This window comes from Equus asinus, chromosome 29, assembly GCF_041296235.1.
Source record: "Equus asinus isolate D_3611 breed Donkey chromosome 29, EquAss-T2T_v2, whole genome shotgun sequence".
Taxonomy (NCBI): domain Eukaryota; kingdom Metazoa; phylum Chordata; class Mammalia; order Perissodactyla; family Equidae; genus Equus; species Equus asinus.
The window spans coordinates 45,337,351-45,363,845 of NC_091818.1; the positions used below are offsets into that span (position 1 = coordinate 45,337,351).

At 45.2% G+C, this 26,495-nt stretch overlaps 2 protein-coding genes across 3 annotated transcripts in view; one reads left to right on the forward strand and one right to left on the reverse strand.

Moving 5' to 3' along the window:
* GTPBP4 (GTP binding protein 4) overlaps positions 1-26,096 on the reverse strand; it is a 127,124-nt gene extending 101,028 nt beyond the window's left edge. The window contains exon 1 of the mRNA XM_044762612.2: positions 24,739-26,096. Within this exon, the coding sequence (XP_044618547.1) occupies positions 24,739-24,777 (39 nt within the window). The 5' untranslated portion in view covers positions 24,778-26,096. The remainder of the gene's footprint in view (positions 1-24,738) is intronic.
* LARP4B (La ribonucleoprotein 4B) overlaps positions 25,304-26,495 on the forward strand; it is a 91,346-nt gene continuing 90,154 nt past the window's right edge. For both annotated transcript variants that reach the window (XM_070500966.1, XM_070500971.1), the window contains exon 1: positions 25,304-25,338. The gene's annotated coding sequence lies outside the window, so the exon portion shown is untranslated. The remainder of the gene's footprint in view (positions 25,339-26,495) is intronic.

Below are 26,495 nucleotides of genomic sequence, written 5' to 3' on the forward strand. Positions count from 1 at the left end.
GTCAGGCCTCAACCCCCTTCCTAGGACCCTGCACAGGAATGTGGGGGTTCCCAGACTCAGAGGACCAGGAGAGGCAGGTGGAAACTGTGCCTTTTACCAACCAGCAGCAAATCACGATGGCAGCATTATCCCCGCCGTCGCTGGGACCCCACCCGCGGTCAAGAGGGAGGGAATATAGACCCGAATTTATGTTGTGAGGACAGCAGGGAGATGGGAGGTCCTGTTGCAGAAATTCTGAAAGAAAAACCTGCCACAGGAAATGTGTTCAATGACATTGATGGATGAACGTGTCCTGTCTTCTTGTAGCTTGAAGAGCTGAGCTTAGGCTCGCTGTTCCTCTCCATTGCTGCCTCTCTCTTACTTTAATACCAGGACCTCGGGGCTCCTTGATCATGCAACGCCTTCATCCTCCCCTGACCTCGGCCAACCAGGACCCCTGCTTCATTGGTACCTGAAGCCCATGTGGGCCAACCCCACTCGGCACTTCTCCAGGCTGTCCGGAGCCCCACTCCAACATGGACCTGATCCGTGTGGGGCTCTCTCGGCTGCACAGCCTCATTCCTTCTGTACCCACCTCCACAGAGAGCCCTTCTCTGACCATGTAGTCCAAATGAGTCCCCACTCCCCTCAGTCACTGTCTCACAACCATATTTTATTTTCCATAGCACTGATCACTACTTAAAATTAGCATTGTAATGTATTTCTTTACTAGTCATTGTTGATAGCACCCCCCCCGCCCCTGTCCCCACATAAGCCGCATGGAGCAGGAGCCCGCTGCCCTGTAGACAGTGAGTTGGCAAGTCTTTTCTGTAAAGGACCAGATATTTTGGTTTGTGGCAAGCTCTCAACTCTTCCTCTGTATGCAAAGTGACCGCAGAGGGCGCCTAAGCAAATGAGCTGTCTGTGCTCTGGAGGGTACCAGCACCTGAAACCACAGCAGTCAGTTCCAGGCCCGGACATTTTCTGGGCCACCACAGCAGGATGCAGGGCTGCTCGCTCCTGGCTCACCATGACGTTGAGGTTCAGCCCCCTCATAGTCAGCGAGCTGCTCCACCTTGCAGGCCTGGGCCCCTCACTCCGAAGTCAAAGCCAGCTCCATCTTCTCAGCTCCCTCTTCCAGATCGGCAAACACCTTCAGAGCTGAAGTAAATTTCCGTCTTCCCCTAGATCTTGTCTAGCCCTCGGATGTTTTCCAGAAGATTTTTTTTTTTTTTTTTGAGGAAAATTAGCCCTGAGCTAACATCTGCTGTCAATCCTCCTCTTTTTGCTGAGGAAGCCTGGCCCTGAACTAACATCCGTGCCCATCTTCCTCTACTTTATATGTGGGACGCCTACCACAGCATGGCTTGATAAGTGATGTGCAGGTCTGCACCTGGGATCCAAACCAGCAAACCCTAGGCTGCCGAAGTGGAACCTGTGAACTTAACCACTACGCCACTGGGCCAGCCCCTAGAAGATTTTTAATATGCTGCCTCTTCAGGTGTTTTCAGGGAGGACTGGTCAGAATTACCCTGTCCACCATTACCAGAAGTAGAAACCCTCTCATCTTGTCTGTATTTTTAGCATATGTTCTAGATTTCCTCAAACACACCCTGTAGATTACATACTTGAGTCCATTCTGTTATTCAGTTGGTCCTTTGAATTTTGTAATTTATTTCTTTTAAATTAATTCTGTATTTACTAATTAAATTCCATACAAGTCTTTCTTGTACTGGTGTTCCTATTGGTAGTCTATTCTTGTTTTGTGGATACAATATTGTTCTGAATATCTCCGAAGGTTCTATTAGCCCAACATTTTTTAAAGTTCTTGCCTATTTGTGAATTAGCACCATGACACCTGAGCTGATTATTCTAGTTCTGCCCATGGTGCTTCTGTCCTTACATGTTGGAAGAGCCTCGGAGGTCCCTTGAGGTCCATCCGATTTTACAGACGAAGATCGAGGGTCCTGAGCATTCGTGGCTGACATGGGATTCCCTACAGTTGTGTGGCTGTGTCACACCTGCCATCTTCGTCTTTCCTCATTCCAGTCTCAAAGGGTAGTCTCACCTTCAGTTTTGAGGGGAACTTTCTGTTGGTCCTGCAGATCAACTAAAGGCAAAGAGGAAACTACAAATAGATGAAAAAGACCCAAAGATAAAATTAGAGTTCTGCATATTGATGAGGTAATTGTTTCTGGATCAAGAATGAGTCAGTGTTTATCTTTCAATTCTATTTTCTTTCTCTTTGGGTTAACTTCCCTCTTTAGGTGGAATTCTAGAAAAAAACAGTCACAGCCAGCAGGTGTAAATATGAAGAAAGAAGAGACTCTTACTTTACATCACAATTTACACAACCTGTTGTAGCTGCACAGTTCTCTTGGGACACACTTGTGTCCTGGGTTGAGGGGCGTGTACCACCTGGATCATTTGGCCAAGGAAAGATAGAAGGTTGTCCCAAAGGAGCTAACTCCAAGGCCTTTAGAATAGCAGTGCTGCTTGTCTATGGCTGCAACAACCCTCTAAGCAAATACCATGTATTTTCTTCAAGGAGTTCCCACTGACAACAAAAATATAAACGCATCCGCTCAGTGCAAATATACTGAAATGGTACCGTTTACTATTTTGCTATAATTAAATGAAATGGCACTGCAGGAAGGGAGACTTAGAGTGGCTGTCACAAAAATCCGAAGGAGCAATATTTTCAGCAGCTGGTGAGTCACTATTCTCCAGGAATAAGCACGGCCTGAGGCAGAAGACGGTGCTCGGCTGTTTCACGTAGCAGTGTTTTCAGTGGTGTTCAATGCAGGCTCTTATAAACAGGAGGGACCTTGATGATTCTTTGAGGATTTCTACCTCTGAGGGTGGTGTTTCCTGACACAATGCTCAGGGGGTCCTCAAGTTAAAAATAAGTCCTAGTCCCAAAGCTAATCCAAGTATGATATTCATAATAATGTCACCAATGGTATTTTGATTCCCAGTTGACTCACCAAATAAGACTGAAGGCAAACCCTGTGTGTTTTTAAAGTATCTTTGTAAGCATAGATCACACTAAGTATCTAACATATAGCGATGATGAATTATGACTGTTGAATTCAATAAAAAGAGTGACATTTTTGGGTGAATAATAATAGTATCTTTTTTGGGTAAACAAGAGCTAGTATTTACTGAGTGACTACACGAACTCTGAACAGCCCTGTGAAGCAGATGTCATGATCCCCATCTTACAGATGAGTCAACTGAGGTTCAGAAAGGGTAAGCAACTCAATCAAGTCTATAGTGGGGGTAAGTAGCCAAGGCAGGGCTGTGTGGCTGCCAGGACAGGCCCTCCTGGTCATGCCTGCTCAACTGTGTGTGATATTCTGCAGCCATTCCCACACCAGTGTCAGGGTCCCACGGGTGGACGGGTCCATGCAGCTCAGGGAAGAGGAGGACGGGCCATGGGAGAGAAGTTCCTCTGCCTCCCTTTATCCAGAGCGGGGCTTGGGCCCAGGGGTTCTGACCCAAACTGTTCTTTTATGTATATCTTTCACATGATGCATCATAGCTGCTGTGCCAAGCTCCCTTTCCACACTGACCACACTGTCCCCACCCCAAAGTGCTCTATTTCCCTTCTCAATAACCGTCTCCTTCCCGCAACACCTGTTCTCTTGACAGGTTTGAATGAACTTTCCTTGAAGTGTCGCCATGTGTTAACAGGGTACCCAAACCTTGATAACGGTAGGCAGTGCACCCAGGTGAGGTGGAAGAGGGGTGGAGCATGGAGGGTGGGGAAGGGAGCATTACTTTGAGGTATTCTGTGCATGTTTCTCTCTGAACGTTCCGCATTTGTCCACAATGGTGGCCAGAGTTGAGGCAGTGCAGGGCACCACTCCTTAGGCAGCTCACAAGCCAGGGGCTGCCTGCCAATTCTCATAGAAGAACCAGGAGTCCTGCCTTGTCCACGAGCCGGACAACTGAGCCGCCTTGGAGGAGACACTGATTCCTTTCAAAGTCTAGTGAGATGTTTTTGTAAATAGAGGCCCTAGAGTCTCTAAATCAAGCTGTATATTGTTGTTGTGGCAAGCACGCCAATTAGAGATAAATGTTTCCACTCCCCACTCAGGAATCGCTGGGCCCATCTGAGAGCATGGCCAGGTTCTTGGCCCCACTCCATGGTGGCTCTTTATGGTCATCTGTGCCTGTCTCTTCAGAGGCTGTTCATCTTTCGCAGGTTTATCGTGCTCTAATGGAACAGCTTCCTTCTATACCATGAAAACTTGTACTTTTTAGGCATAGTGTCAGAATTCAAGGTATTCAGAGCTAGACTATTCAGAACAACAAAACAAAACTGCATGTTCACATAGGATACTTGTGTATATGATTATTCACAATTAACATTCTATGTGGTTTGATACATGGGAATATTAAACCCACCACTCATCAGATTTCTGCTGAGTACCACATGCACACGGCATCAGTGACCCACAGCAGAACCTTTGTGACTGCATTTGCTGCTGCTGAGGCCACGGTGTCAGAGCCTAGACTCCAGCCCCAGGGTGATGACTCAGAAACCTTCCGCCAACCATGCCGGCCCCACCTCAGTCTTGTCCACATTTCACCAAGGCCACATATCCTACAGGCAATTGGAGTGGGCATCCCTTGACTATTCTGATGATAAACAAATGTCAGGATTTCTAATACTAGAATTTTGGTAAAGAGAATCACAATATAGGTTTTAAAAAGAAGGAAGATATTTTAAAATCAAAACAAAGATTATATTGTAAGGTAATAAATATCAACTTCTGTCAACTTTAAGGATTTCAGAGTTTGAAGAGTTTTTCTCGTTATTACCAATTCCAACAGGAACTTCTAGTGAACATTACTGAACTTGCTAAAGGAGTACCTCAGGGCTTCACCCTGCGTATTTTTGGTTTCCCCTTCTAATCTCCCTAAGCAATCACATCAGTTTCACTGGTTCCAAAACCATTCGTATGTTGAAGACTCCAACAATTTTACATTCAGTCCTGACGTTTCCTTTGAATTTCAATCGACTTGACCTCTGCCCTTGGATGTCTCATGCTTATCTTGCACCAAACCCTCCAAATGGAAATCTCGACCTCCCCATCCCACACAGTTTCCCAGTGTTCTCTATCTGAGGAAAACCACCATCAACATGGTTGCTCAGAAACGTGGGACTCCTGCTTCATTTCTGCCTCCTTTCCCCGCACTTGTAATGGCCAGCAGTCCCACTTTCCATCTTCATGATGTGTTTTGAAGCTGTCCACTACTCTGGCTCTGGGGCCATCTGCTAGGTCCAAGTCCCCCTGGGCAGCTGCAGTGGCTCGGCGCTGTGCCCTCACTCAAGTTCTTGGCAGCAGCGTGTTGACATTTGGGGCTGGGTGATTCTTTGTCTTGGGGGTGGGGCATGCGGAGGGCTGTCCTGTGCATTGTAGGGGTGTTGACCAGCATTCCTGGCCCCCACCCACTCGATGCCTGCATCTCCCCTGACAATAGGGATAACCAAAACATCTCCAGACATTGCCAAATATCCCCTGGGTCAAAATTATCACAGTTTGAGACCACCACTCTATTCCAATCCATTTCCTGTCCTGAGGAAATATGAAGCAATGATGTTCTAAACCCTAATCAGATAATTTCACTCTCTTGGTTAAAAACACTCAATGATTCCCTATTGGACACAGAACAAACTCCAAACACTTTACCATGAGACACTTAAGGCTGTTGTGACCAGACACCTGCCCACAGCCCCAAACTCTCACTTATACCTTTAGCTAGTGCTGTGAGCTGAATGTTTGTGTTCCCCAAATTCATATGTGAAATCCCAACCCACAAGGTGATGGTGTTAGGAGATGGGCCTTTGGAAGATGATGAGGTCATGAGGGTGGAGGCCCCATGAATGGGATTGTGCCATTATGAAAGAGACCAGGAGAGCTCCCTTGCCCCTTCCACCATGTGACGACACAGCGAGAAGATGGCCATCTATGAAAGAGAAAGTGGGTTCACAGACACCTCACCAGACACTGAATCTGCTGGTGCCTTGATCTGCAACGTCTAGCCCCAGAGCTGTGAGGAATGAGTGTCTGTTGTTTAAGTCCCAGTCTGTGGTGTCTGTTAGGGCTGCCAGGCTGACTAAGACAGCTAGTGTAGCCGTCTCTCACTCTTGGGACCCTGCCAAGCTCTTTCTCACATAGGGCCTTTGACCATGCTGCACCCTCTGCCTGGAATGCTTCAAGTCTTGGCATAAATGTCACCACCTCAAAGGCCATCCCAACCTGTGCCCTGTTATTCTCCATCTCAGCCTCTGCTTATTTCCTCCAGGGGGTGGCAAGCTCGGGGTCCCTGGTTTTAGCTCGGTGAAAAATGACAGGAAAGCGTATTTCAGAAGAGATGATAGTATGCACAGAAGCCCCAGGACAGGAGAAAGCCTAGCAGGTGGAGGGGTAGAAAAGGCCTGTGGTAGGCTGGGAATTGGTGAGGATGGAGAGGGAGGGAGGGCCCAGGCCGTGCAGGAAGATTTCAGACTTTGCTGTGTGTGGAGAATCAGAATGCATCACCAGAACCAACTTCGCCTATCTGGGATTTCCCGGGCTGGACCAAGTGGCCGATGGCCAGATGTTCTCTTGCTCCGGTGCGGAACACGAAACCCCTGTCCCTTGAACTAAAATCGAAATATGACAAGTAAGGGGGGGGGGGCGGGGAGAGGAAATGTTCCTGGGATTTTGAATGTTATTTGGACATGGACAATGAATGAAGCTCCCCATTTCACTCTGTTGTCACTGAATGAGTGTCGAGTGTTCACTTTCAACCCATTTGGGGTGTGGATTAAGAGAGGCCACAGTCTAAGATCTAAGGCAAGATTCACACTGTGGTTTCAAGGAAGGGCCTTTGGGTCTGTGCCAACCTAAATGACAAAAATTCATGGGCGTTTTTCTAGAGAGCAAGTGCATCTCTTCTTCCCTCAGATTTTGAAAGAGGTCTGAGACCTCAGGGATATGCTGAGACGCGCTAAGACAGGCACAACCCAGAGCGTGAACACACTTTACCTCACGTCTAAGCGTTACTCAGTAGGTAGGAGGATGCTGCTCATTTATGTGCAAGTGTGTTCGTCAGCCTCACATTCACAGAACACAACGCAGAGGACTGAGGGACTGCAGGCGAGTCCACACGCCCTCCAAAGCAGCAGCACCGAGGGCGCAGTAATTAGAGACCAGGCCTCTGGCGTCAACAGGCTCTGGAATGATTGCACAGTTCAGACCCCGTAGTTTCTGACGTTCTGTGTGTTGACTTGCCAGAAGGACTGAATCTGAGTATTTTATTTGAAAGTTAGAAAAGAAATTGGAGAATATGTAGTTGAAGATTATTCCAAATATCGGGCAATCGTATAGGAAGAGGGATGTTTTCAAGTCAAGAAATATAAGGGTTTATTGTTTTTTAAAAAAGAGTGATAGGAAATAACAGAGATTCTCTGCCACCCCTCAGTGCCCAGAATAGCTAGAATGCTTGATAGAAAACTAGTGGAACAAAGGGGAGACGGCTTGACTCTGTACTCTGGTAAAAACTACACAACAATAAAAACGCTGGGAATTATTTAGACTACGTACTCACTGTCAGATTTCCCAGTGATTTTATCAGTAAAAACATTCTTGAACCTGCCTGAATGTGAAAAGAAGGGTGGCTCTAGGCCAGTTAACATATCTTGCTGGAACTATGTGACTTCCAGGAAGGAATCTCGGCATAAGCAATGGTCTTACTTTAAGATCTTCCTCATGGGATGTTCCATTTTTATTTCTCTCTTTTCTTTTAGAAAAGTTTATGAAAACATTTACCACATACCAAATTTCTTATTTAAAAAGCTGGCTTCTCTTTGCAAAACTAAAAGTTGAAGTGTCCCATCTTCCAAGCCAATGTGAGCAGAGGATGTCCCCTTTGCCCAAAAAAGAGCCAAAAGATGAGGTTTGGGGCAAAGGCGGATGAGTCAAAGTTGAGATATTATTTTTTGTCATAAATCCTTGTCTTTCCTTACCTCAGTTTCCTTAACTGTCAAGCGTCTTGCATGTTGCTATCAAGGAAAGCAGTTGTTGTGCTACGCTATCTGAATCAAAGCCCTTTCTCCTCCATGTCCGCAGGCTCCATCAGCTGGCCTAACACATCCTTTGGTCTTCCCTAGCTGGCCTCTGCTGCAGCGGGCACCTCTCCTGGGTCCCACCCAGCACATCTGCGTTAGATGCCTCTAGGTGTGTGTGCTCCTCCATCTGCAGGAGGCTTCTCTCTCCTGTCCTCTTGCCTCAGAGCCTTCCACCTTCCTCCTCATGACGATCAGCACTTGCTTTAAACTCAGATCACGACAACACCTTCAAATCTTTCCAGGTTCACTCTGCCGCAATTATTCCTTCCTTCAGTTATATCAGTAAATTCATTCGATACATTCAGGAAATAGATGAACGCTTTTTCATATGTGGGACACTATGGGTGATATAAAACATGTCAGAAATGTCTATGCCACTTAGAGATTAAAATCCGGTAAGGAAAACAAAATATTTTTAAAGATTTTACTTTTGCTTTTTCTCCCCAAACCCCTCTGGTACATAGTTGTATATTTTAGTTGTGGGTCCTTCTAGTTGTGGCATGTGGGACGCTGCCTCAACGTGGCCTGATGAGCCGTGCCATGTTGGCACCCAGGATCCGAAACCGGTGAAACACTAGGCCACCGCAGCGGCACACGCGAACTTAACCACTCAGCCACGGGGCCGGCCCCAAGGAAAACAAGATATTTTTAGACAACTACAATTCAAAGAGACAGAGCAAGGGGCATACTAACATGTTTACAGCAACTTAGTGAGATGACTTTTACCCTATAAAACCCATGTCGGCTCAGTTCCTACATGTTAGGGAATTGAGGAGGAAATCAGGATCTAGGAGGGGGTGTTGACCCAGGGGATGGGATAGGGCTGCCCCACAGTCCAAAATGCAGTATTCAGACCTGACCTAGACAGAAACTCACTTCCTGGAAGAGGGCAACAAGAAGATGGGGCATGGCAGCAAAAGTAGACAGTGGGTGACACTCAAAACTGCAGGGAGGCGCCAGCACAGTTCCAGGAACAGGAGGAAAGAAGTGGGGGGCTAGGGAGGGCAGAGACTGGTAAAGAGTGTCAAGGCTTTAGCCAAATAGGCCAGGTTTCTGGACAAGACTGATTTCAGCAGGAAGCTAAGAGAGAATCTGGCCTAAAGGTGAGCCAACACACATGGGGCAGAAGAAGGTGCAGCCCGAGAGTCCCTTCACCAGCCACCCAACGGTGCCAGACCTGGACCTGGACCTGGACCTGACGACTCTTTATACAGGTGCTGTCATGTGTGCTACTTGATTAGTTGACAAAGAATTGTGTACATCAGGCAAAGCAAATACAGACCATTCAAAACAGTATATGACAAAAATACTGAATGTGGGTGGTAGCTATACGGATGTCACTGATACTCTTCCTTCAATGTTTCGGTGTACTTGCAAATGTTCATATAAAGCGGTGGGGAGGGAATAAATCATGCTCTTCCGTCAAAGCCCCACTGCCAACCCACCCTCCACCCTCTCTCCTGCCAGGGGCAACCATTTTTTAAGCACAACTGACCCTTGCTCCCTAACAGTTTTCCCTCATTAGAATGGCTCAGGGACAAAGTCAACGGAATTGAGAAGGACTTTCTAGGCAGAGGTAAGAGCCAGTCAGGAATAGACTGGGGAGGCACTAGATACACCCAGCGCATGGTGGGCAGATGAGCTGGCCTAACGCTGACCTGTGCACTTCCTATATCCAACACACTGAGTTAGGCCACGAATAAATTCGTAAAGGATTGGGTCCCAGAACCCAAGAGCCTATGGTCTACTCAGAGTCAAAATGCATGCAACCATGCAAAACTGTGCATGAAAAATGCTAATGATGGTCTTCAGAGGCGGGAGGAATCCCATGTGTAGGAGTCTGCCAGAAGAGAGAAGATGTGAGTGATACTTTAAAGGATGGGTAAGATTTGGATAATCTGAAAGGACAAAGCAGTATTTTCTGAGAGTGTGTATGTGCGCACGTGCATGTAGTGGAAGGTAAGCTAGCGTAAGGTAGTATTTCCTGGTTTTTCCTCTCACTTTGTTAAGCATAGATAGAAGTACTGACTACCTGATTATCTTCTTAATTATCTCATTATCTCTGGGTATTGGCAAGGGTGAGGAGACACTGTATGTGGAGGGAATGAATGGAAAAACCTGCTTCTCCGTTCTCTTACTTCCTGCCCACCTCCAACTACCCTCTCTGCTTATGAGACATACTAGGGTGCTTGGTTACAGGTGGAGTTAACCTAACGGGATACTTCTTGGGAAATAGACTGGTTGGACCTTTTGTCTCAATAAAGTGATATGTGAACAAAATTTTAAGACCATAGTACATACCAACGTCTTTAAGAGTGTTTCTGCTACTAGGCTTTAAAAATCCTCCAGAACTCCTTTCACAATATATTTTAAAAAAGAAATGCTTATTGAAGCATTAAGTGCCATGAGAACTTCTAAGAAGTTCTTCGTTGCTTCTAAGAAGTAACGACTAGGGGCAATTAGCTTTCACAATCACACTTTCTTATATTCACCTGACTTTTCTAGAATAGCTTAGTTTTTTGTTTTTTTTTAAACTCCAATCTAATCTTATCTCACATTTCTCACCATGAAAAACAAATGTGAATCAGAAAAATCTGAGTGCCAACCTTGTCTTTGCCCTTTTCTAGCTTGTTGAGTGAACTTGGATGAGTCATTCAACCTTTGAGCCCTGTTTCTTTAACTGAAATAAAATTAAAAGGTGAGAATAATCCCGCCCTATGGGTTTCACAACGTTGATATGATGACCAAATAAAATATGTATGCATAAACACTAGCTCACCAGATGAAATGTAAAGAATTATCCGTTTCAGCAAGTTAGCGGGTACCAACTTTATGAGATTCATATTTTATGAGTGCCTTTCAGTGACATACCATCAAACCATACATACAAAGCAAGCACTTTGCCCAAAATATTAAAACCTCCAGCCCTAGATGATTTCCAGCAGCATTACACCAAACATTTAAAGAATTACTCCAATTATACATAATCTCTTCCAGGAAACAGAAGAGGAGGGAACACTTTTCAATTCATTTAATTAAGCTAGGAGTAGCCCGATACCAAAACCAGGCAAAGACAGCACAAGAAAAGAAACTTACAGACCAACATCTTCATAAAGATAGATGCAAAAGTTCATAATAAAATATCAAATAGAATTCAGCATATATAAAAAAACTTATACCATAACCAAGTTTATTCTAGGGATGTAAGTCTGGCTCAAGATTCAACTATCAATCAATGTAATCTACCACATTAATAGGTTAAAGAATAAAAGCCACAAGAGGATATCAATTGATGGAGAAAAAGCATTCGACAAAATTAACACCCAGTATACCTACCGGTAAAAGACAATGCTTTCTCCTTAAGAGAAAGCCTACACCTAGAAGAAAGAAAGAAAGGAAGAATGGTAGAAAAGGAGGAAGAAAGAAAGGAAGGAAGGAAGGAAAACTGTCCCTATTTGCAGATGACATGATTGTCTACATAGAAAATGCCAAGGAATCTACCAGAAAACCCCTAGACTAAGTTCAGCAGGATCACAGGATCCACAATAAACATACAAAATTAATTGTATGTGTATATAGTACCAGCAATGAATAGACACCAAAATTTAAAACTACAACATAATTTACAATCACTCAAAAAAATGTACTACTTAAGTACAAATCTAACAAAACATGTATAGGATTTGTATGCTGAAAACTACAAAATGCCAATGACAGAAATCAAAGAAGATTTAAATAAATAGAGAAATGTAGGGTGTTCATGGATTGGAAAACTCAACATAGTAAAGATGCCAAGTCTCCCCACACTGATCTAATACTGATATACAGATTTAATGCAATTCTTGCCAAAATACCAGCAAGGTATTTTCAGATACAGAAAATTTTAGAATGTATACAGAAATACAAAGGAACTAGAATGGCTAAACTAATTTTGAAAAAGAAAAAGTGATGGAATCAGTCTACCCTATTTCAAGATGGATCATAGACTTAAATGTAAAATACAAAACTTTTAGAAAAACAAAACAGAAAATCTTCAGTATCTGGGCTAAGCAAAGATTTCTTAGAGTTCACATCATCAACATGACACATAAAAGGATAACTTGGATTTCATCAAAAATAAAATCTTTTGGGGGCTGGCCTGGTGGCATGATGGTGAAGTTCATGCCCTCTACTTCAGTGGCCCAGGGGTTTGCAGGTTCAGATCCCAGGTGGAGACAGAGCACTGCTCATCAAGCCATGCTGTGGTGGCATCCCACACAAAACAGAGGAAGATTGGCACAGATGTTAACTCAGGGCCAATCTTTCACACAAAAAGAAAAATGAAAAAAATAAATAAATAAAATAAACAAAACCTTTTGAATGGTTTTGCAGAAAATCATTTTGGGAAGATAAAAAGACAAACTACAGACTGGGAGAAAATGTTCACAAACCACATAGCTAACAAAGGACTGGTATCTCAACTATAAAAAGAACTTTCAAAACAACCGAACAGTAAAAAACAAACAATTCAATTAGAAAATGGGCAAAAGATAAGAAACGACATTTCACCAAAGAGGATACACAGATGGCAAATAAGCAGATCAAAAGATGTTCAACATAATGACATTCAACATAATGAACCATGAGGGAAATGCAAATCAAGACCACAATGAGACATCCCTATACACCTATCAGAACAGCTGAGATAAAAAATAGTGGCGACGCCCTGTGCTGGCAAGGATGGGGAAGCCTGTTCACTTATACATGCTGCGGGGATGTGAAATGGAACGGTCACTCTGGAAAGCACTTTGGCAGTTTCTTAACAAACTCAACATGCAACTACCATACAATCCAATAACTGCCCTTTTGGGCATTTATCCCACAGAAACGAAGACTTACGTTCACACAAAAACCTGTACACAAATATTCCCAGCAGCTTTATGGTCGCAGCCCAAACTAGCAACAACCCAGATGTCTTCTACAAGGGAGTCCGTCCACACCACGAAACAGTGCTCTGCAATAAAAACTATTGAAGAGAAGTCACAGGTCCCCTCTCCCCAAAACTATTGATCAAGAACTATTGATACACACAACACAACCTGAATGACTCTCTAGAGAATTATGCTGAATGAAAGAAGCCAATGTGAAAGGTCTCACACTGTGTGAGCCCATTTACAGAACACTCCTGAAGCGACACAGTTACAGAGACGGGAGCAGATTATGGTTGCCGGGGTGATGGGGGAGGTGGGCGTGGCTCTCAAAGGGCAGCAGAAGGGACACTTGTGGTGATGGAGTCTGTATCTTACTGTACCAACGTCAGCATCCTGCCTGTGATATTCACTATAGTTGTGCACAAGGCTACCACTAGGGGAAACCGGGGAGAGGGGACCTGTGACTTCTTTGTATTATTTTTCACTAATGCAGATGAAGCTATAATTACCTCAAAATCAAAAGTTTAATTAAAAAGCAATGAGGCCATGTGCCTTCAGTGTTTGGAGCCATCTTTTGCATGCTGTGCTACTGCGCACAGCACGTCCAGTGGAAAACTGCCTGTGGAAACAGCGTCCTGACGGCCACTGCGCTCGTGATGTCTTCTTGCCCTATTCAAGTCCACCATCACACTGTCAGCAGTTTAACTATGTTTAACTATGTCACGTTTTAAGCCACTTTTGTTTGATTTATTAATTTTTAAAAATCGTATAATTCACTTCATGATTTGGGGAGCGTTTTACATTTAAAGAAGAAACCACTATTCATCAATCAATCAAGAAAATGAGACTTCTTAACCTCCTCTTCCAGAGCCACAGAATATTTTCTTCCTCCTTCTGACAGGTTAAGGGCTTTCTTCCCTCATTCCTAATATCACAGTGTGCACACCACCAACTGTGGCAGGGGTATGAGTTCCTCTGAGTTCAAATGTGTGGGTCACTGGCTGACCATCTGCTGCCCAGAGAACCCCAGCCCCTCTGTCCTTTGCGCTGCCAGATAGAACTGAGTCATATTTTTTCCGTGCCTGAAAGAAGCAGAACAAAATGTTTTCTTGTTTGTTGGCAAGAATTGGCAAAATAAATTGTGTTGGTGATGAAAAGCTGGCTCTTGCTTCCTTTTCACCCTGAAGTAGGTTTACTTCTGGGGCTCAGTAGATAAAAGCATTTCAGGGGCCGGCTCCGTGGCCGAGTGGTTAAGTTCACGTGCGCGGCCCAGGGTTCGGATCCTGGGCGCGGACATGGCACTGCTCGTCAGGCCACGTTGAGGCGGCATCCCACAACTAGAAGGACCTGCAACTAAGATATACAACTGTGTACAGGCGGGGTTTGGGGAGATAAAGTAGGAAAAAAAAAAAAAAAGACTGGCAACAGTTGTTAGCCAGGTGCCAATCTAAAAAAAAAAGAAAAAGAAAAAAAAGTATTTCAGAGTCGAAGTTACGGCAGTTTTCACTTCCGGTAAGCTTGGACTGAAGTGCTCAGCCCTGTGTGTTTTCAAACAAGGAAAAAAAAATATGTTTTGAGGGGTTTTTTGTTGAATATATCTGCTCTGTTGAGCATAGTATAGTTTCTAGTTCAATCCTTTGATTCAACAAATGGAGAAACAAAGCCCAAAGAGCTTAAATAACTTGCTAAAAGTTAGAGATAGAAATGGGGTTCCCAGGTTCTGGACTCTTCCTGTACTTGAACTGCCTTCCATCATGCTACCACAATGAATTAGAGGACAAACTCAGAAAGAAATGTTCATTTTCCTAACTTTTAAAGATTCTTTTAACAACTGGAGACATGACTATACTAATCACCCTAAAATTTATCAGAAAAGTAATTTCCTCCCCTTCCTACATCCTTTTGGATAAATGCAGATTTATTTACAAAAATAACAATTATTCCCTAGTTTGACAACTTAAAAGTCTTTACAAATCTTTATATTTTCATTTAAAAACCAGCCTATGTAATTAAGAGCTAATATAAAACACACAATCCATAAGAAAGGTAAAGGATGTAAAGAACTTCCAGAAATTTTCAGACAATGTGGAAATTTAAAAGTTTGGTTTTTATTTTTACTAGTAAATTTTCAGTATTCTATAATGTGGGGTTAACTGAGAACAGATAAATTTGGAAAAGTACCAGGAAGAAAATAATATCTATAGAGAAGATTTTCCCCAGGGATCAAGTCTTTCATAACTGAGTTTTTCCTGTCTGTGAGCGCACAGATCGGGCGGCTTAAATGGCAGAAATTTATTTTCTCACAGTTCTGGAGGCTGGAGGTCCAAGGTCAATGTTCTAGCCAATTCAGTGTCTGGTGAGGGCCACTTCCTGACTCATGACACCATCTTCTCACTGTGTCCTCACGTGGCCTTTCCTCAGTGCACATTCAGGAGAACGTGCGAGTTCTCTGGTGCTTCTTCTTACAAGGATACCAGTCCTATGGGATCAGGGCCCCACCCTTATGAGCACTCTGCACCTCAGTTACCTCCTTAGAGGCCCCATCTCCAAATACAGCCACACTAGGGGTTAGGGCTTCAACATAGGAATTTGGGGCAGACACAGAGTCCATAACAGAGAGTAATGCTAAAATGTCTTTAAATTATGTTTAAAAATACGATCATATAGGCGCTAGCTGTGGCCAAATGGCTAAGTTTGTGCGCTTTGCTTCAGTGGCCCAGGGTTCCCTGGTTCAGATCCTGGGCATGGACCTGCACATCGCTCATCAAGCCATGCTGTGGTGGTGTCCCACATAGAAGAACTAAAATGACTTACAACTAGGATATACAACAATGCACTGCGGCTTTGGTGAGGGGAAAAAAAGAAAGATTGGCAACAGATGTCAGCTCAGGGAGAATCTTTCCCTGCAAAAAAGAAAATAGAAGTGAGCTTGGGCTGTGGTCTCATCTGAAGGCTTGGCTGGGGCTGGAGGACCCACTTCCCAGGGGGCCACCATGGCTATTGGCAAGAGGCCTCAGTTCTTCTCCACAGCAACCCTTCCAGAGTGCTACGGGGCATCCTTAAGACATGTCAACTGGCTTCCTTCAAAGTGAGTGACCCAAGACAGGGGACCATGGTTTTAAAAAACGTCATTAGATCATGAAATTATCAAAACTTCCCATATTTATGATGGCTTTCCTATAGAGGTTCCCCATTCATTTAAAGCTGAATATTAGTAATATTCCTACTATTAGAGTAGTATATCAATATTTTCTTTTTAAAAGTGATATATGGTAACCTACTGTTTCCTACACTTTGCAGAGGCTGTTCCATCTGAAAGAGAACCAACTTCCAGAACAAAGACTCTTTTAAACTTCTGGCTTGAGTGTGTGCAAATGGCATGTTTGAGAAAGAAAATCCCTGTTAAAATAAATTATTTGGGAGGAACAGACACCTAGGAAAATGGATCTGGGAACATAGCCCATATCATATGTAGTATTTCTTTTGTATACTTATAAAACAACAAGCATTGTGCTGTATATGTCTTAACAAATAGCATTGTATTCCAAATCAAAATAGGGACTTTAGGGGCTGGCCCTGCAGCATAGTGGTTAAGTTTGGCGCACTCTACATCAGTGGCCTGGGTTCATGGGTTTGTGGGTTCGGATCCCAGGTGTGGACCTACACCACTTGTCAGCCATGCTGTGGCAGCGACCCACATATAAAGTGGAGGAAGATTGGCACAGGTGTTAGCTCAGGGCTGATCTTCTTCAAGCAAAAAAAGAGGAAGATTAGCAACAAATGTTAGCTCAGGACTAATCTTCTTCAGCAAAAAAAAAAAAGGGACTTCATAAGTGTTCATTGAATAGTCCTATTTTTTGGGGGGTGGGGGAGCATCACAAGAAGAGCCACATTCATCTGCATATAAGCAAGTACACTAGGATATGGTGATAGGTTCAAGATCTCAAGACTGAAAGAATTTTAATCCAAGTAGATTTAAAATAACTCATATCCTCATTCAGCAAAGGTTATTCAACAAGAACTGGCCCACAGGACATGTTAATATCTTCTGAGAGAAATTAAGCTATTCTCCTCTGAGTAAAGATGTCACAATGTGACTGAATTTTATCAGAGAGCAATATATTAAGTCTACTTAATTCTTTATATAGAAACCTACTTGTCTTCTGCTTTGCTATGTTAAGCAAGGTATAGCAGAAAAATTTCCACTGAGTAAAATGTGAAATTTCCACGATGGGACTTCCATTCTGCTGACACAGAACATGGAACAGTATAAAGTAGAAAACACACAGAATCTGGAGTTCTAGTCTTGCTTTCTACTCACTAGCAAGGGAATCTTGGGCAGATTATTTGACATTTCTGAATTTCACTTTCCTTATGTATAAAATAGAACTGGTGATGACTTACATTCCAGTGTCATTTTAGGGATATGAGATACTGAGTGAAAAACACCTTGTAAATTCAAAGTGGTAAAGAAATGGTAGTCATAATTATTAATATTATTATATAAAAGCACTTTGGATTTTTGCATAAAATTCTGTAATTTGTTAGAAGCTGCAAACAATCTCCTTATCAATATTGATATTACTGATCCCGAAGCAGCATGACAACAGTTTTGTATTCAGCTGTACTGTTTCCCATACCCTCACTCTGTACACTCAAGTCTTTCCCATCTTAAAAATTGCTCCTTTCCCCAACGCTCACTCTTGATACTGCCATTTCTACCAGACCACCAAACTTCTTGAAACAACTGTCTGTGATGGAGATCTCAAACTCAGGCTGTGGATCACGTAAACCCCTCTGTGGACACAGCAGTCTGAGAGTTGGTTTTTGGCGGAATGTGACTGCCTCCAGGCTGGGCATGCTCTCCTCATTCAGCCCTGCTCACCACTCCCTATTATCACTCCAGTTAGTTCACAATTGATGTTAACTGTCTGGTCCCTAAGGCAATTTGTATTTGTAACCTCTAGTACCAAAGATAAAAACAGTAACTGACAGAATCACTTACTTACAAATTTCAAATTAAGAAAAGAAAGATTTGCAAATTAAGATACAATTTACAGTTATACAATTAAGCCATATTTTTTAAATATGGTTCCAAACTCAGTCTTCAAAAATAGTGAATTATACAGACACATTTAGGGAATTATCAGCTTGCTTTCACTTTCTCTTTTTTTTTTTTTAGGAAGATTAGCCCTGAGCCAACATCCATGCCCATCTTCCCTCTATTTTATATGTGGCAAGCCTGCCACAGCATGGGTTGATAAGTGGTCAGTATGTCTGCACCTGGGATCTGGGCAGCGAACCTTGGGCCAACAAAGCAAAACATGTGAACTTCACCACTGCACCACCAGGCCGGCCCTTCACTTTCTCTTTTTAATTACGCTGTTTCTAATGCTTCGGACAAGCAAAGAGCCCCATCAGCTGTGTGAAAATCCAGTGCCTAAGCTGCAGCTTCCTCACCTTCAGTTCAGCATCTCACCCAGGGCGGGTTGTGACCAGGGTGAGTGACAAATCAATTTAAAGGGTGGTAACTAGAATTAACAAAAATAACACAGAATAGAAGATATCAGAGAAAACAACACAAAGTAAGGGTAAATATTATTTCATGAAACTTTAAAAATTGTGGTAAAATATAAAGAACACAAATTTACCATTTTAACCATTTTTAAGTATACAAGTTGTGGCATTAAGTACATTCACAATGTTGTGTTGCCATCACCAATATTTCACGAAACTTCTGCTTTGTGTGTACACGTGTGCGTGTGTGTGTAGTGGGCTGTCATAGAAAATGTATTTCTTACAATAGGTCATGGTTTTTCAAAAAGGCATGAAAACCCTACACTAGCTCACCCTTCTCAGATGTAAAATAACGGATATTTCACTAACTCTGTGACTTCAATGGAGATTGAGCATCAGAGAAATACTCTCAACCTAAACATGAGGAGATATTTCTAAAGAAAAAGATAAATTCAGATATTTGACACAGTGAAAAATTTGAAATGCTTACCTGTCCTTACATGTAGTGTAACATATTTGTTCCTATAACAAATGCAGGGCGTTGGGGGATAAAGTAAAAAAACGTTATCCTTTGAAATTGAAGGTAGAAAGAATGGACATAAACCTGTTTTGATTCGCTTTCTACAGCAATAATTACAACTGTGATGACTGTCAATGTGTTTCTAATGAGACTCAAGTATTTCCCAACGGGATCAGGAAACAGTGTTTCCTAAGTCTAATCAAAGTGAGTAAAATACATCCAGGGGAAACATGATTGTAATACAGCTGATGTACGGAAAATTAACATTCACTCAACTCTAGCCTATGGTATCTAAGGTTATAATGTTGTCAAAACAAAGTAACAGAAATAGCTGTCACCATGGAATCCAGAAAAAAAACAAAAGCAAACAATAAGAATTCCAAGTCTATTGGATTCCCTACGGCGAATGGTGTTAAAAATAAAGGCAGCTCACTCAGAACTGACAGAAGCCTAGTAGAGGCTGGTGGGTGAGTGAGCAAAGTTGGGATGATTTCAGTTCAGTAAACATTTACTAATCACCAGTCACTGAGAAAAATGACAAGGATACAAATTCTACACTAAAGTTCCTGCCTTTGTGAAGTTTATAATGAGCAGGAGGAGATATACAACACATATGCTGGGGCTCCTGTGCAATGCAGAAAGAGCTGTGATAAAGGTGCACCCTGGATGGGATGAGAGCCTGAAGAAAGGGACCTGATCCAGCCAGGGATGGGTTGAGGGGTGAGTATTCAGGGAAGGCTTCCTGGAGGAGGTCAAAAGCATCCGAGTGAAGCAGTGAAAAGAGTGGAAGACAACTGGCCAGAAGGAAGAGGGGAAAGATAGAAGGTGAAACACACAGAGGTGCAGCAGCTTAGTGTACTCGGGAAACTCCAGCTGGTTCCATGATCAGGAGGGGCAATTTCCAGCCCCAGCAAGTGGCTGTGGTTACTGTTTAAAAATGGAGCCTGTTGTCATTCACAGGCTCCCTTCCTCAACCTGGAAGCTCATCACTGTTAGTGACCACCAGGAGCCGCCCACGTTTGATTACTGGATAGGTGCGTGCATTTCTTGGAGAAATGAGGTGGAGAGTTCTCATTAGAGAAGCCTTTGTTCGGGCAAGAGAAGAGCACACCTCTCGGGAGACTTCTGTGAGCCCACACACGGCGCCTGGCACCCCTTCTGCTCCAGCGCGGGGAAGCGGGGCTGGGGAAGGCAGGCGGCAATTGCAGGGGCACCGCATGGAAGAAACAGGAGGGGACTGGTGTTGCTAGGCACAGTCTAGAACTTTGGAGACAGGCAATGATGTCCAGACACTGACCTGCTCTCTCCCTAGAGGAAGGTCTTTTGTTTCTCAAGAAGTTGAGTGTCCATGGAGGTCAGATTAAAAAGAATGTCCACTTTGCCAGGCCTCCAGGAAGGTAAAAATTTCTCAATCTAATAAAAACGACATGCTTATCAAGTCTGGTTCTCTGCCTGAAACATCCAAATTGGGAAGTCTCTCCAAAATGTCTCTCTCTATCAGTTCCTCTTCCTTTCTATGAGAGCTACGGTCAGGCAGGCAATAACAGTGAAAATGCCATCTTTTCTCAGGCCTAGAGCCATACATTTGCCTGAATGCAGACAGGCACTATGTGGGTTAACTATCCCAGAGGACACCTGCAAGCAAGTGTATGAATTTAAGCTGCAGCCCCAGCCAGCGGCCTCAGCCCTCAATGAAGTTACTTGCAAAGGAAACGCAATCCAACCCTGGAAGTCTTGAAGGACTGGCTAGGTCTCTACTGTGGGTTTTCATAAAGGAGCTAGCTCCAGGGTATTACAAAGCACACTACATAAATGGTTCTCAGAAACTCTCTCTAGACACGGTCCCTCTTTCTAAAACTCCATACTGGAGCAAACCTTGCGTCTCCCCTGCAGGCCCTGAGGCCTCCTCCCCCAGGGCTGGCAGCTGCCAACACAACTCTGCCCACGCTCCCTACTTCCCCGGCTTGGACACCCAGAGGTTTTGCCTAGGCCCCTTTGTTGCTCTAGCAGAAAGGCTGTGGAGTATCCTGGGAAACGGTCTCCTTCTCTTTCACTGCCTTTTGAGCAATACATGTTCATGGAAAATCTACAATGAATTAAAACCCTCCGTCTCATCACCATTTTGTGTGTGTGTGTGAGGCAGCTTGGCCCTGAGCTAACATCTGTGTCAATCTTCCTCTATTTTGTATGTGGGATGCCTGCCACAGCGCAGCTTGATAAGCAGTGTGTAGGTCTGTACTAGGGATCTGGACCACAAACCCTGGGCCACGGAAGCGGAGTCTGTGAACTTAACTACTACGCTACTGGGCTGGTCCCTCATCACCATATTTTTCCTATAATGAGGAATTTAAAACATATACGAAAGCAAGGAGAAGACTTTGGTGAACCCCTATGCATCCATCACCCAGCTCCAACAAATTTCAACAGACTAGCCTGTCCCATTATTATCTGTTCCTACCGACCACCTCCCCTTTAGATGATTTTGAAGCAAATTCAAGACATAATATCATGTCACTCATAAATACTTCAGTATATATCTCTAAAAAATAACTCTCCGTTTTGAGGAGTTTCAGATTCACAAAACAAGCTGTACCCACTTACATATCCTACACCTAGATTTACCAAGTAAGATTTTGTCATATTCCCTAAGTATGTGTGTGTATGTTTCACAAAACTATTTGAGAGAAACTTGCAGATATCTTGACCCCTCATCTCTAAGTACTTCAGTTGATATTTCCTAAGTTCAAAGACATCCACTTACATAGCTATAAAACAATTTATAAATAAATCCAATTCGGGAAATTTAAGCTTGATTACAAGACTGGAACAGAACCCATACTGAAATTCCAGTCATGTGCATTATAGAGATTTTATTCTGATCAAGGATCTAATCTAGGATTACTTGTTGCATTTAGTTGTCATGTCTCCTTACTGTTCTTTAATTTGGAAAACTCCCTCAGCCTTTTGTTGTCTTTTTTGGGGGGTGGGGAGGAGGGAAGATTAGCCCTGAGCCAACATTTGTTGCCAATCCTCTTTTTTTTGCTTGAGGAAGTTTTGCCTTGAGCTAATATCTGTGCCAATCTTCCTTTACTTTGTATGTGGGATGCCTCCACAGCATGGCTAATGAGTAGGGTAGGTCTGTGCCAGGGATCCGAACCCACAAACCCCAGGCTGCTGAAGCAGTGCGTGGAACTTTAACCACTCAGGCCCAAGCCAGCCCCCTGTTGTCTTCCATGACCTTGACATTTTTTAAGAGTATGGGCTGATCATTTTGCAAAATGTCCTCAGTTTGAGTTTGTGATTGTTCCTCATGGTTAGTTTGTGCACTTTTGGTAGAAAGGCCACATAACTGAGGCTGTGTCACATGATATCAGTAGGCCACCATTACTGGGGATGACAACTTTATCTCTTGGTTAAGATGGGGTCCACCATATTTACGCATTGTAAAAAATACTCTTCCTCCCTTTGAAATTAATAAGCAATAAGGAATTAATAAGCTGTGAAATGGCATACACAACCTGTTCCTCAACCAGCTCTCACCCAATGATTTTAGCATTCGTTAATGATTCTTGCCAAGATAAATTCTATGATAGTTGCCATGTGGTAATTTTTAAAATAATTCCTTCTCTCTTTATTAGTCAGCATTCTACTGCAAAGAAAAAGCTTTCCCTTTTCCTTCCTCATTTCTATTATTTTTTTATTTGCTCATTTATATTTCTTTGTATGAGCTCATGCATTCTTTTTTTCCAATGCATTCTAATCTATTACTGTCATTATTCATTTTGATACTTCCGCTTAATTTGACTAAGCTACTTCCTTACTGTAGTTCTGTTTGGGTGGCTTTTTGGGGCCAGAGATCCTCCAGAGCTTAAAACCTTTATGAGCCCTCATAATAAAATCTTGACTCTGTACCAAATCCAAACAACCTGGGTGACTCACACGACTCTCGGGGTTCTTGCCTCACTTACCCCTCTAGGCTCCACCCACTGCCCTAACTTGGCTTTCTGCATCTCACGTTCAAAGACTCCTGTTCTCTGACCAGCGCCGGCCTCTCCCTGCCTGCTGGAAGGTTTGTTGGCAGCCCCTCCACTCTTGTCTCTTTGGTCTTGGCTCAGTTATCGCTTTCTCTGACTCCTTCCAAGCTGGCCTCTTGCTCCCCGGGCCCCCTGTGCACACTCCGAGGCCATCCTTATTCCTCTGCCTCCCTTACTGTCTCTTTACCTGCCTCTGTCCTGGGCTGCTCTGTGCCATCTCCCCAGCACTTAGCACAGCCCCTGAGGCAGAGTAGGGACTTGGTGAGTGTCTGTTTAATTGACAGGTGAATGAATGGTGCTAAATCATCAGGAATAAAGTTTGAGCAGTGTGGTTAAGCCACAAATGAGTTTGCTAACATACAGATACGGTAATCTTCAATGATGATATACACAGTGAAGAAAAAGTGTTTATTTTTTACGCAAAATGCTGGGAGAATAAAAGGAAAAAAATGTTCTTGGATACTAGCTGAAACTCAGGGCTTTACTAAGAGAATAACGTCTTGCTTTGTTTGTTGGTTAATTTTCAAGGAGGCAGTGTGTGCACCCACACACACGCACACCCCGTGCTAGCTGTCACTCGGTCTCCACCTGTGGACTGACTGACCAGTGGTCACTGAGGGTCCTGTAAACAGAGTACCACAAGGACCCAGAAGGAAATCTACTATCTAAAGGAAAAGATTTACATGGCTGACACTTGAGCTGTAACTGGAAAAATAAGCCAGACCTTACCAGCAGTGGAAGCTGAGGAAGGACGCTCCAGACAGAGGGAGGAGCATAGAGAAGGACCCTGGAGGCCCCGCGTGCTCAGGACAGGAAGGATGCTCCGTCCCAGCAGCAGGTGTCCGGCGTCTGCTCCTGTTGCCTCTGCAGCAGGACTCCCCACGCCGGGGTGCTTTGCCTGTCCGTAAACAGCACGGTCCTAGCGTGTTACCCATGTCTACACCCAGCAACTACCTGACATCCTAAACAATGCCTGTGAAGTGAGTGTGGTTGCAAGGCTGTGGGGTCTAAGCTCAGGGCAGAAAGGAGATGGAGGGATCAGCTTCGGGCTAGGGCCAGTCTGCGAAGGGCCTTGCAGCCCATGAAACACAACTTGGACTTCACCCTCGGGGCGAACAACAGGTTGTCCTTGCAGGCTGACAGTGAGCAGGCTTTCAAGGATAGTCTGTCTGCGCGATGCAGATGGGGCGAGGACACCACAAGCAGAGGCCCCCCCTCGATGCTGTGAAAGCAAATGGAGGGAAGTAACCGTGGGCAAAACCCTCCTCAGGGGGAGAGGAAAGAGGCTTTAGGTGGGATAGGTAGGATATGTAACGGCGGCACAGGGGAAGCAGTGTTTCAAAATTGGTCTTATCTTTCTAGGTAAAAATGCCATAAAAATGCGTTTTATGTTGTAACCGCATATCCCAAGGTGACAATAGATGTTTGTTCTGAAACGCAGGTCAAAAAACAAAATCCTAGGAGAACAAAAAGCTGGTTTTGGTTGTTCAGACAGGATCACACAATGTGAACACAAAGTAAGAGATGTCATTTCAACAGAAAGCATTCTCATGCCATTTAGGTTTAATCTCTTTTGTAATTTAGGAATTCTTCTATATATCAAAACGTCTGCCAGAATGTAGACACAAGCAAAGCAGAAGAAGTCTAACTTACCAGCTGGAGGATTCCGGATCTCTCCAAGGTGGACCACATCTCCGGGCCTAGCGGTGATTTCACTGGCGGAGAGTGGGGCCTGGCTCTGAGAGGTTACAGGTGGAGGTGAGCATAAACGAGGCGCTTGAGAAGGGCTCTGCGACACGTTCAACAGGTTCTCTTGGAAAGTGAGCTTAAAACTCTGCTTTTTCTGAAATACGTACATGCTTTCAACATTCAAGGAAATGTCCGGCTTACATGACTATTTAAAGACATTGCTATGAAAATCATTATCTAACTTGCAAGTTTCTTAGAGCTAGGAGGTGACAACGTATCACAAAGCAGGTGGCATCCAACACTGATGGCAGTACTTGATCTTCCCAAACAACACATGGACGTCCAAAACGCAGATCTGTCGGCATTTGAATACCGTCAGGAGGAACGGACAAGCAGCACAGGCGCATGGAGAAGTGACCCAGAAAAGTCTTCTGAAGACGGGTTAAATCCTGCAATCTATATAATCAATAATCAATCAGAGCAAGTAGACAGGAAATCAGGCAGCAAGCTTAAAGGAAGTGAGCACACTTGAGCTTTTCTTCCCCATGAAACGGGCCTGGGCAGGTGAGATGTTCTATGTTTGGGAGACTCCGGAGTCTTCAGCTGTTCCCCTGAAATCGCGAGAATGTAGCTGCGACAGACGGCCCGGCTGGACCCCACTGGACCCCACAAGGCCGGCGACGGCCTTCTCCGAGCGCCCTCAGGGGGCTCTCCTGGACCCCGACCTCCACCGGGCCGCCAGATCACTCGAGCGGGTCATGGGGGGTGTGGAGGGGCCGGAGGGGGCGGGGGTCGCTGTCCCGGGTGGAGGGAGGCGGGGGTCGCTGTCTGGGGTGAGGAGGGCGGGGGTCGCTGTCCCGGGTGAAGGGCGGCGGGGGTCGCTGTCCTGGGTGAAGGGGGGGCTGGGGTCGCTGTCTGGGGTGAAGGGGGGGCTGGGGTCGCTGTCCCGGGTGAAGGGGGGCTGGGGTCGCTGTCCGCGGTGAAGGGGGGCGGGGCTCGCTGTCCGCGGAGAGGGAGGGCGGGGCTCGCTGTCGGGTGTGAGGGGGCGCGGGTCGCTGTCCTGGGTGAAGGGGGGCGGGTCGCTGTCCGGGGTGGGGGGGACGGGGCTCGCTGTCGGGGGTGAGGGGGCGCGGGTCGCTGTCCTGGGTGAAGGGGGGCGGGTCGCTGTCCGGGGTGGGGGGGACGGGGCTCGCTGTCGGGGGTGAGGGAGGCGGGGGTCGCTGTCGGGGGTGAAGGGGGGCGGGGGTCGCTGTCCGGAGTGAAGGGGGGCGGGGGTCGCTATCCGGGGTGAAGGGGGGGGCGGGGGTCGCTGTCGGGGGTGACGGGGGGCGGGGGTCGCTGTCCGGGGTGAAGTGGGGGCGGGGGTCGCTGTCTGGGGTGACGAGGGGCGGGGGGTCGCTGTCCGGGGTGAGGGGACGGGGGTCGCTGGGGTGACGGGGACAGGGGTCTTGGTCCCGCGGTGGCGCCGGCTCCTTAGGCCGCAGCGGGCAGAGGGGGTGACGGCCGGGGGCGGGGCGGGGCCCGCCGGGGAGCGTGCGCCGGGCCGGCCGGGAGCGTGAGCGGGGCGTGGTTGCGTGCGCGCCCGCGCCAATCACCGGCGCCGCCGCAAGGGTGCGCGCGCGGAAAGGCCGGGAGGCCCTGGGGGCGGGCCGGGCCCGCGCGCGTCCAATCGGAGCGCCGCGCCTCCGTGACGCGAGGGTCTCCCGGGCGCCGGGCGCCAG